Source organism: Drosophila virilis, chromosome 4 (assembly GCF_030788295.1).
Source record: "Drosophila virilis strain 15010-1051.87 chromosome 4, Dvir_AGI_RSII-ME, whole genome shotgun sequence".
Classification (NCBI taxonomy): domain Eukaryota; kingdom Metazoa; phylum Arthropoda; class Insecta; order Diptera; family Drosophilidae; genus Drosophila; species Drosophila virilis.
Genome location: NC_091546.1, coordinates 6748397 through 6759195, shown reverse-complemented (window position 1 = coordinate 6759195; position 10799 = coordinate 6748397). Strand labels below are relative to the sequence as shown.

Sequence of the window (10799 nt, the reverse complement as noted above, 5' to 3'; positions counted from 1 at the left end):
AATAAATAGGCGACGCATACTTTGTTATTGAAAACAAATAACGTACAATCTCGATGACATTTGTTTTACCATTTTTCATTGATATGTGAACACTGTTTTATGCTACGCGTGTTTTTTGTTTAACTCGGCGAACTTCTGCTGCTGCAATTTAATTCACTTAATTGAATTAAAAGAAAATGCAATTTCATTTCAAAATTGCCGAGCCGGATCCCAATGCGCCAGCCGTTCAAAATACCAGCAATCCCCATAGTACACTACAGCCGCAACAGCCAGCCGTGCTGACCGAGCCCAAAGATGCACAACACGAAATTAAATTACAGTAAGCTCTCGCTAAGCCAGCTTTAGTTTTTGGCCTGCCCTAACTATTGATGTTGTAGAAACATTGTGGCTACCTTTTCGGTGGACTGTGAACTCGACTTGAAGACCATCAATTCACGCACCCGCAACTCGGAATACACGCCCAAACGCTTTCGCGGCGTCATCATGCGCATGCATTCCCCTCGCTGCACGGCGCTCATCTTTCGCACCGGCAAGGTGATCTGTACGGGCGCACGCAACGAAATGGAGGCGAACATTGGCTCCCGCAAGTTTGCCCGCATCCTGCAGAAATTGGGCTTTCCAGTCAAATTTGTCGATTACAAGCTGCAAAATATTGTGGCCACTGTCGATTTGCGTTTTCCCATACGCTTGGAGAATCTGAATCAGGTGCACGGCCAGTTTAGCTCCTATGAGCCGGAAATGTTTCCCGGTCTCATCTATCGCATGGTCAAGCCACGCATTGTTCTGCTCATCTTTGTCAATGGCAAAATTGTGTTTACCGGCGCAAAATCACGCAAGGATATCATGGATTGCCTGGAGGCCATATCGCCAATATTGCTTAGTTTTCGCAAAACGTAGACTTTATTGTTGTTTCCTCTAATTAAGCTACTCTATGATATTGTTAAGTAGGACTAGCATTTACCGAACAAGTCAACAAAGTAATTTATAAATATTTATGCCCACTTTTTGTAAAAAAAAAAAAAAACAAAAGAAATCCCTTTCATTTCGTTTGCCAACACACCCCACACCAGTGTGACCACACGTTTTTTTTCGCCATGTTGAAATTCAGTGTTCAAATATTTCGTTAATTTCATTTATTTGAGTTTTTTCCGTTACATAGAAAACGTAAATTACAATTATTTCAGTTTTCAGATTCATTTCATTCTCTTACCATTAAAGGAGGGACGGAATACTTGATTTTAAGATTCGTTAGCTAGTTGGTACATGGCTATTCTTTGTAGTTTCTTTTTAAATATACAAAACTCAATATTTAAACAGTTCTTGTCAAAAAGTACAAATACGTATAAAAACCTGCTTAAATTTGGTATTGATTGGTTTCATTTGCTTATTATTTATTTCGTTTGTGTTTGTTGCATCATATAAAACTTAAATCGTATTGGACGGTTGCTTTCAACGCTAATCATAATCGGTATGTTTTATAAAAAATTTTCAAAATTGATATGCATGCAGTATCCAAAAATAAAAGGTCATATACATGTATATAGATATTCACTATCGATTTCTAAAATCTAATAAAGGCAATTTGTGATATTTAAAGACACATATTCTTGTTACATTTCTCGCATAAGGCGGCACTTTTAGCGCCCAGTTGAAATTAAGGCAAACAGGTTTAAGGCTCTGTTCCTGGTCTCCGAGGGAAAAATACATATCATATATATTATAATGTATAACTGAACGCTAAAGACTAAATTGCTACATGTATATATATATATATAATGTAAATGGTTTGTGTACTTCAAAACTAATTGGTCCAATTGGATGCTGATTTTTTTTTTTGCTTTTTTTTGTACATATTTTGAGATTACGATTTAACGCCGTTTACAAAATAATAATAATATAAATTTAGTCATTGAACAGAAAATAAAAAAAAACCTCTGGACGGAATGTTAAAATAATAAACAAAAGAAAACAGAAACTAATAGGCTAATAAGCGACTGCGCATCAAATATATAAATACGCTAAAGAACAACAGGGAGAAGGACATGGATGCACGCCAGCCCATGTTATAGATGGAACAGTATGGACACTGCGAGCTGCCGCACACCTCGCAAATGTTCAGCAGATATGTGGGCAGTGCATCGAAAATGGACTCGTTGAAGCGCTCTGTGGGAGGAAAAACAAAAAAGCGATTATAAAATGCAATTTAGAATGGATAAGGATTGTTAATTACCGGGCGCATAGTAGTCGTAGATGCGCACGGGCAGATACCGCGACATATTGGCCACTGGATACCAACGCTCTATGGTGAAGTTGACGCAAATGTCCTCCTGATCCAGCTGTAGGCGAGCGAACAAAACATTTGTGAGTATTTACAGCATTTAGCTTAGACTTTGCCCTCTGCACTTACATAATCAAAGTAGAAGACAATCTTGCGTTCCAGGTAGCGTGCACGACGCAAATTGCGCACCCGGTTGCTCAGCACATAGGTGTCCAGTTTTTGCTGCTGTATCCAATAGCCCGTGGGTATGGCCACATCCAGCACAGCCATGCCCGAACGCTCCGATTCCTGCAAGTTCACCCAGCTGCAAGGGGGCAAAGAGAGCGATTAGAATGGAGTAGCTATCGAATGGTGGGGGGTGGAAGCACTTACTTTTGGCATGCCACGTAGGAGATATGCGACTGATTCCTGCCATGGAATATGGCCTTTGTGTGCAATCCGAACGCTGGCACCGGCGGCTTCGTCTGGAACTTTTCAATATCGACATTGTACTGCACGTGCATCTGGAGTATGGCATAGCCGGCGCCCTTCGCCTGCACCTTGATGGTGCCCCAAGCATCAGGTATCTGTGAAAAAATAATTCAAGTTAATATCGGAATATTTATGCTAGCTTTTGTACAGCTCACCTCGATGCTCTGCAGCCTGGCCAAATTGGTGTCATCGATGTGCAGCTCCTGTGTCTTGCCGCCCTGCGAGGATGCCTCAATTTCGACGCTCAGCGAGGAGACCTCACGAATGCGCGAACGCACCGTATACTCGACCAGAGCACGCAATGCGGCGCTCGTATCCTGCGTGGACGCCCACCCGCCCTCGTTCAGACGCTGTGCGTTCAGCCAACGCACGATGGGATCCACAAAGAATTCGCGACGCGCCACATAAACCAACAGAGCATAGGCGGTCGTCTCGATGTTCAGCGAATCGTATTCGTAGGGCAGTCGGGGCAGGGAGAACCATTTCTGGTTCTCCAGTTTGCGCGGCGGTTGCGGCAGCTCCTGATTGCCCCAATACATAAAGTCGCCAATGGTGCGTGCATGCTTGCGCAATATGCTAAAGACATGCTCCGCAATGGGCGAATTGCAGAGCTGAAGTGCATATGCCGTGATGGCCACATCGTACGGTTCCGGCGTATCCTTCAGGAATTGCATATTGCGCTCAATCCAGGCGACGGCGCGTTGTGTCGCCAGCGCCACACGCGAGCCCAGCGTGCCGGACAGATCCTTGACCGTGGCCAGCGTGATGAGCACATGCGAGGTTAAAGTTATATTGCGATTGCGCAAGCTCGTATAGCTGGCGAAATTGGTGCGATTGATTTTACGATCCGGCAGCCAGGTGACCTCGTAGAAGGCGCCCTCCGGCGTCTGATGCTGCAGCAGCCAGCGCATGTTCTTCTCAATGATGGTGGCGTCGATCCAAATGAAGTTCTCCCACTCGTAGAACGAGGCCTCCTGAAAGATGCGCAGACAATAGCTGGTCAGCCAGACCGAGGACGCCGAATTGTTCCAGTCGGAGCGGAAGAGCGAGAAGCTGCCGTCGGCCCGCATATAGCTCAACTGTCGCTGATAGCCAATGTTCATGTGATAGAAGGCGTTCTTCTCCAGCGTCTTGTTGCGCTGATTGATCAGACGCATGTACATGATCGTATACAGATTGGCGGCAAAGCTGAAGGCGTTCTGCTCCGCCGACTCCATGGGCAGATACAACAGCGAGCTCGCGTTGACGGGCATTGTCGGGAAGATGGGACCCACCACATCGCCCACGACGGAGATGCGTGCCCGATTCGAGCCGTACACAAAATAACGATCCACCTGGTAGGGTATCTCCGGTGTCTGTGTGATATTGACATGCATATACTCCAGCACATAGGCGCGATTGGACAAATCCAACAGCACCGACTGATGCCTGTACTGCGGCAGGCCGTCCGACTCGACATGTAGGGTGCGGGTGACGGTGTCTGTGCCCAGCAGCGTGGCCACATGCAGCGTCACCTCGATCTCGCCCAGACGCTGCGGCACCACCGGCACATAGACCACCGTGGTGCCCTGCGCGTCCAGATAGATGAAGAACTGATGCTCGCCGAAACTGGTGCGCGGATTGTAGCTGCGCACAATGCCGTCCTCTTCCACATGCACGAACTTATAGTTGGGACTGCCGTGCAGCACGACTATTGCCTCAATGGGCGTGGTCATGTAATTGAAAACGGTGACACGGATGCCCACCTGCTCGCCCTGGCGGCAAACGGACGGCATTTCCACATTGATGAAGAACGGCTGGACGCCGACATACTCCAAGGCGCGATTGAGCATGCCGAAACCCTTGGAGGGGCTGACACTGAATGCGCTGACCATCCAAAAGGCGGGACGATCCGGCACATCCACATTGAATATATAACGACCGTGCGGCCCGATATTCACATCCTTCCACAGCCAAACGTTCTCATAATGCCGCAGCACGCGATTGAAGCGATATTTGCGATAATTCAAGAGCTCCGTATCGTTGCGCACATGGCAGCCGATCTCGTCCGTGCCATCCTCGCAGTCGAAGAGACCATCGCAGCGCTTCTCCAGCCGATAGCAGCGTCCGCTCAGGCATTCACCATAGCCGAGCGTGCGATTGCAGTTGTCCTGGCGACGCGGCACAAAGCCGTCCGTGAACACAATCAGGCCGCTGTACTCGAACGTGCGATTGGCATCGATGCCAAAGGACGAGGCGGGAAAGTAGACCAGCTCGTCGGGATTACCCTCGTGCGAGTACCAAATGTGTTTATATGTGCCGTTCGTTTGCTCATCGAAATTCGACATTTTGGTGATGATCTTGGCGTAGGTCAGCTCGTTGCCCGCCTGCATGGTATAGAAGGCGCTGTCAATGCCGGAGAGGCCCACATAGGAGCCGGGCTCACCGAAGATGGCCACCTCGACCTTTTCGCCCGTGCGCGCCTTGCGATTATTGATGTACACCGTAAAATTGTTACGTGATATGCCATTGACGGGAAACGTAAGAGAATCGGCCACCACTTGACCCTGTTGGGTGATCTTCCACACGACCAAGGTGGCCACGGGCGCCATCTCGGCGCTGAGGACCACGGCAATGGTGCGTATGCCCTCGATGATGGTCTCGCGGTCATTGATCAATATGACGCCCTTGGACATGATCAAATAGTTGAACTCCTCCAGATAGAAATTGGTACGTATGTGAAAGATGATGTACTCGCCGACCACCGGCTGTTCCGTGCTGGTCGTAATCTTGATGTGCTGATTGCGCGGCGAATAGTGCGAGACGAGCAGCAGCTCGGTTTGGACGCGTTCACCCCGCGGATCCGCAAACACAGCCTGCAGACGCATATTCTGTATGCCGTTGAGAAATTCGCGGGACTGCGGACGCTCGTCCAGCTGCAGATCGTTGCGTATATCGATTTTGAGCTCCCAGACGCCGTCGCTCTGCTGCGACATGTGCAGCCGCTGGGCGGGCCAATCGCGACGGCCGCCATTGCGGCTCTCCACAAAGCCGCTGACCTCCATCAGGCCCTGGCGCAGCAGATTCGGATTGATGGGCGAACCGTCATGATATTCCACGACCAGATACGTGGTAAAGGGCATTGCGGGCTTGAAGACCTGCGGCGATTCGCCCAGAAAGGCTACACGTAAACTGGAATTGTAGACACGCGCCACGGCATAGCCGCTGATGATCTCGTCGTAGAACTTTTCGCCGACTGTGGCCGTGATCAGCACCTCCATGTTGGCCATGTTGGGCACGAGCAGCTCCAGCTCGCGCAGCGGCCACTTGAAGTCGAAGGTGCCGTTGAAGTAGCGCAAATAGGGCAACGTATTGCGATAGCTGCTCGTCCAGGAATCATAGCTGTCCAGCACTTCGGGCTTGCGCACCCAAAAGGGCCACTCCTCCTCGAACTGATAGTTGCGCTCGACCACGTACTGATTGCGATAGAGCAGATCCTGCGATAGATCGCCGCCGTCCTGTGGCAGCTGCGGCGGTCCATTGTATTGCTGTTGCGGATTCTGGCTGGGATTATTGTAGCGCCAGCGTTCGTTATACAAATTCATTTGCTCCAGCGGCGAACGACCCAAACGGAACTTCTCGTTCAGCACCTGATTGCTGAAGTAGCCAATGGGCCGGATTGTCGCCTTCAGCGTCAGATTGCCGCGCACAGGCAGGCCGCTCGTAAAGTTCGCCATCACACGGCCGTAAATATACGGATCGGTGGTGAAGAAGTACGCCGGCATCGTGACGTTGACTTCGAAGCGCGTCTGATAGTATTCCTCGACGCTGAAATGGCTCTCCTCCTGCTGACCCTGGGCAATCACGCGTATCGTCCATTCTCCAAATGTTGGCTGATCCGAGAGCTTGTATTCCAGCGAAACGGAGCCCAGATTCGATTGCCTAAGGAGTAGAGTTGTGAGTAAAGTCATTAGCCAAGCATGAAACAGAAAGAGGTTCGACTGTAAGATACCCTATACCCAGTAGCAGCAGGGTGGGGGTATACAATCAGAGTATATTTGATGACCCTAACACCTCGCTTGCAAATGAACATATAGTTATCGATAATCTCAGTTATCTCGATATATATATTTTACCAACATTTATCGATCTGGAAGGCTGTATTATGGAATATCCAACATACATTCGATTCAATAACATCTCCCATGAAATTTAAGATATATACATCGATATTTATCGATTTGTGAAAACAGAATTGGATCTCTGAATAATATGCAATAATTAACAGATGTATTTCTGGCTCGTATAATCTCACGTCATATCCACGCGCGGGGCTATCGATACCGATATTTATCGATTTGTGACAATTTATCGATATGGCTGTCAGCTGTGTGTGCTATACGAGAAGCTGCATGCCAAAGATTTAAGTTGCCAGTTTTAAAAGTTTGTTGAACTACTCAAAAAAGTGGTGTATAATCGATAATTATCGATAACAGCATTTTGAAATGGATACAGGCTTTTATCGGCTGCAACTTCAACTTACCGGGACAGCCAACGCTTGAGAATGTGTTTATTGGGATCCAGCATATAGACATCGATGGCATTATCGAAACCCTTCAGTTCGGTGGTGATGGGAATGGTGCGAAAGCGGACCGTTTCGCCCTGCATATAGAGCGGCTTGTCGGTCTGCACAAAGATGGTCATCGAGCGCTGCGAAAAGTCCAGCCGGGTCTCATTGAGAAACGCGATGCCGCCAAACACATCCTGATAGAAGCCCTCCACGCGCAATTTATAATCCCCGGTGACACTGGTCGGCGGTATGCGCATAAGCAAAGTCTCCGGCACGCCCTCCTTGACGTCCTTGGAGTCGCCGCTGATCTGAACGCCATCGCACGAGATGCTCGCGTGCACCGTAATCGGATATTTGGCCTGCAGTATGGATACAGATACCTGATAGATGAGGCCGGGCCGGACCATGCGTGAGGCGACAATAAAATAGGTCGGCTCCCGATTGTGCAGCGTCTCCAGAAAGCTGGCCTTAACATTGTACGAGGTTTTGCCCAGCTGCAAACTGGGCTCATCGTCGCCAAAGCTGCTGCCCAGACGCTTGTTATAATCCTCCTGAGCGCCGCCCAGCTCGTTGTAGCCGTAGGTCGGATTTGGATTCGGATTGTTGAGATTTGGATTCAAGTTGGGATTGAGATTCGTTCCGTACAGCGGATTATTGTCGTATGCCGATGTGGGCTGTGGCTGCTGCAGCGGCTGTTGGGGCTGCTGTTGCTGTGGTTGCACATTGTAAAAGCTGCCATCGTTTTGTGCCGCCACCAAATGCAGCAAGAGCAGCGCGTGCAGCATGTGCCACAAGCGTTGCATCCTCAGATTGTGACTGCTGCGCTGCAAGGGGGAAAACATAAAGGCAAAAAACAAGTTGAACCCAATCAATCAGTGCGTAAAGTGAGTGCATCAATTAACAACTATCCCGACTGTATATATACACTATGTATAAATAGCTGCGACTGCTTTCTGTTGTTCGCCGTGCGTGTTCTACAGGCTCTTGTTTAATCTGCTCGAATGCTTTCCGCGTGCTGTGCAGGCAACCAAAACAGCAACCACTAACATGAAAAGACTGGGCAGGCGAAGGCAGTCAACACCGACACGAAAATACTCTACAATAGCCAAGCAAATGTAAGACCCATTGGGGAAAAAAAAAGAGAATAACAGGAAGTAGCATACAAACATAATCATGTTAAATCACAAATGTTATTAACATTTGTCACGCGCTGTTACTAACATTTCTACGTGCTGTTAAACAGAGAGTAACATTTTTGCCTGAAGCTGTATATAAACATAAACATGTTAAGTCCCATATTTTTGAACATTTCCAACACGCTGTTACAAACATTTGCAGGTACTGCTAAACAGCTGTCATCTTACAGTTTATCTTTAAAGCTTAGAGTTGGGAGCATTTCGCATGTTTGCACGACATATTTTCGTATGAAATTTATAATGTTCATTCGTCTTTTCACAACACGCGCCCAACTATATGCATTAGGGCTATGCACTGCGAATACCCTCTAGCAAGGGTATGAATTGAGGGCACTGCATGGATATTTATAGCAGCAACACTAGCAGGAGCAATGTAGCTACGCGCTAAATTTACAAACGGCATGGATTTGGGCGGCTGACTAGACTCACACACTGCCACACAACATGCGGCATTTAAATTATGTCAAATTTTAAGTTAAATGTCATTCAAGTGGGCGTGCAATTAGTCTTTGATATGGGATATGTGCCAAAGCGTTTTAAGGCGACAGTTGGGCAACGCCTAAAAAAAAAAAAAAACAGAAGCCTCTATAATTTACGACACATTCTGCGACAAAGTGCAGACTGCCCCACTTAAGTATGCGTGCTTGTTGGCATAAATCCCCAAGAATAAGTTCGAGAAGTCCAATAAACAAGCCGATAAATGCACCCTAATGAAAAGAAGCCTAAAAACTAAACTAGCAAGCGTGATCACAGAATTTTAAAATGCGCCGTTAAAGGAAATTGTGCAATTCGCGGGAAGAGAGTTGCCATCTTGTTAATTAATACTAAAACATGGGCGCAGCAGTGTTGCCAGTTCCGTTACATTTAATCATAAGTGTGCCTGCAGCTCACAATAAAAAGTTCTATGAAACTAGAAAAATGGCGGCCGCCGAAAGCTGCAAATTTAACAGCACTCAAATTTTGACAGTGACGAAGTGACGCACATAATAAGAAGAAAATCAGCTTATCACGATCGTAAAATACCCCTGCACCGAAAAAGAAAGGACAATGCCCTAGGTAAAAAAAATAATAAGACAATTTTAGGCAACCATAAAAAAACAGGCGAGAAAAGGTGAGAAGCAAGGACAATTAGGTAAGCAGCAGACAAGGCGCACTTGACCCTCGGCCAAAAGCCTGACAGTGACCAAAAAGAGAGGGAGAACATTTGAAAGGCAGTTGCCGGTAACGAACAAAATAACAGAACACGCAACACAGAAGATAGTGTCGGTTACCTGTCTATGCATGCATGCATGTGTGTGTGTGTGTGTGTGCAAGTGTGTGTTGTCTGCGCAGTGAAGCAGCAGAAGTCGCTGGCCGATGTGAAAAACAAACACAACGAGAGAAAAAAAAGAACCTAACTCGGCAATAATAATTCAGCTCAACGTTGCTGCAAGAGCAACGGACAGTGTAATCCACCCTTTTGCTGCTGCTGCTGTACACACACACACACACAAACGTGGCCACACATGTAAAGTGGCATTAATTAGTGTAAAACCATGCCTAAAGGCAGGGCAAAAGTGCAATTGAAATGCGTGCAGGAGCTGGGCACACACCAAAAATGCAAAAACCAAAAAAAAACAGGGGCTCTGAAATTTGAGTGCGACTCAAATTTCCAATTGGGCAGCAGGTGGCTGGCGGCAGACGTTGCGTTCCTTTTTTTTGCGCAGAAAGAAGCCTGCGGCCATTTTAATACATTTAGTTTTAGATGTTTATGATGGGCTGCATAAAATGAACTAGTCAAATACTGCAGAGCTGGCGCTTTGGGTTTTCGGTTTTTGGTCAACGCCCATGTGCGAGCAGCAGCAGCAGCAACAACAACAACAACAACATCAGAAGCACAGCAGCAGCAGTAGCATAATAACAACGCAAGCAGCAGCGCAGGTATTTGAGGCAAACATTTTGGGCGGGTCGCTATTGTCAGGCATTGTAATATCCGAGCTGTACTCACCTGTATTATGCAAGTTGTGTGCTCACGCTGTGCAGCAAATCGAGCACATTATTCGTAATAACAGAAGCAACACAAAAATATAACTTTTAACTTAAATAAATGAAACACAAAACCAACAGCGCACTCACACACGAACCCGCAACGCGATGACTTATGTTAGTGACGTGCAATTAGAAACTAAATGAAGTTATCGCACCACACCCCTAACTATCGCATGTTATCCGCACCGATAGTGGCCTCGATATATCGATCTTGAAAAACATGTCGATTAGTTAAATGACATTTTAAGTTAACGAAAGAAGTTATGGATCGCATATT

At 47.1% G+C, this 10799-nt stretch overlaps 3 protein-coding genes across 3 annotated transcripts in view; 1 reads left to right on the top strand and 2 right to left on the bottom strand.

The window, feature by feature from the left end:
- The window catches only part of RpL36A (ribosomal protein L36A), a 116729-nt gene that overhangs the window by 30894 nt on the left and 75036 nt on the right, over positions 1-10799 (bottom strand). The window lies entirely within an intron of this gene.
- Positions 76-1688, top strand: Trf (TBP-related factor). Its single transcript, XM_002052648.4, has 2 exons — positions 76-319; positions 378-1688. The coding sequence occupies exons 1-2, from the start codon at positions 177-179 to the stop codon at positions 895-897; spliced, it is 663 nt and encodes a 220-aa protein (XP_002052684.1). The 5' UTR covers positions 76-176; the 3' UTR covers positions 898-1688.
- Mcr (macroglobulin complement-related) lies at positions 1111-10648 on the bottom strand. Its single transcript, XM_002052649.4, has 7 exons — positions 10482-10648; positions 7272-8122; positions 2905-6670; positions 2651-2844; positions 2408-2582; positions 2231-2336; positions 1111-2163 (listed from the first exon to the last, which is right to left on the bottom strand). Exons 2-7 carry the CDS (start codon positions 8099-8101, stop codon positions 1976-1978), a joined length of 5259 nt encoding a protein of 1752 aa, XP_002052685.1. The 5' UTR covers positions 8102-8122; positions 10482-10648; the 3' UTR covers positions 1111-1975.

Bases quoted from the DNA above. Each gene is read 5' to 3' on its own strand.
- Mcr (XM_002052649.4), bottom strand. From the start codon at position 8,101: ATGCAACGCTTGTGGCACATGCTGCACGCGCTGCTCTTGCTGCATTTG. The intron at 2,845-2,904 runs GTGAGCTGTACA...ATTTTTTCACAG, and splicing joins CCAGGCTGCAGAGCATCGAG to ATACCTGATGCTTGGGGCAC. The intron at 2,164-2,230 runs GTAATTAACAAT...TTCCTCCCACAG, and splicing joins CTACGACTACTATGCGCCCG to AGCGCTTCAACGAGTCCATT.
- Trf (XM_002052648.4), top strand. From the start codon at position 177: ATGCAATTTCATTTCAAAATTGCCGAGCCGGATCCCAATGCGCCAGCC. The intron at 320-377 runs GTAAGCTCTCGC...TTGATGTTGTAG, and splicing joins CAACACGAAATTAAATTACA to AAACATTGTGGCTACCTTTT.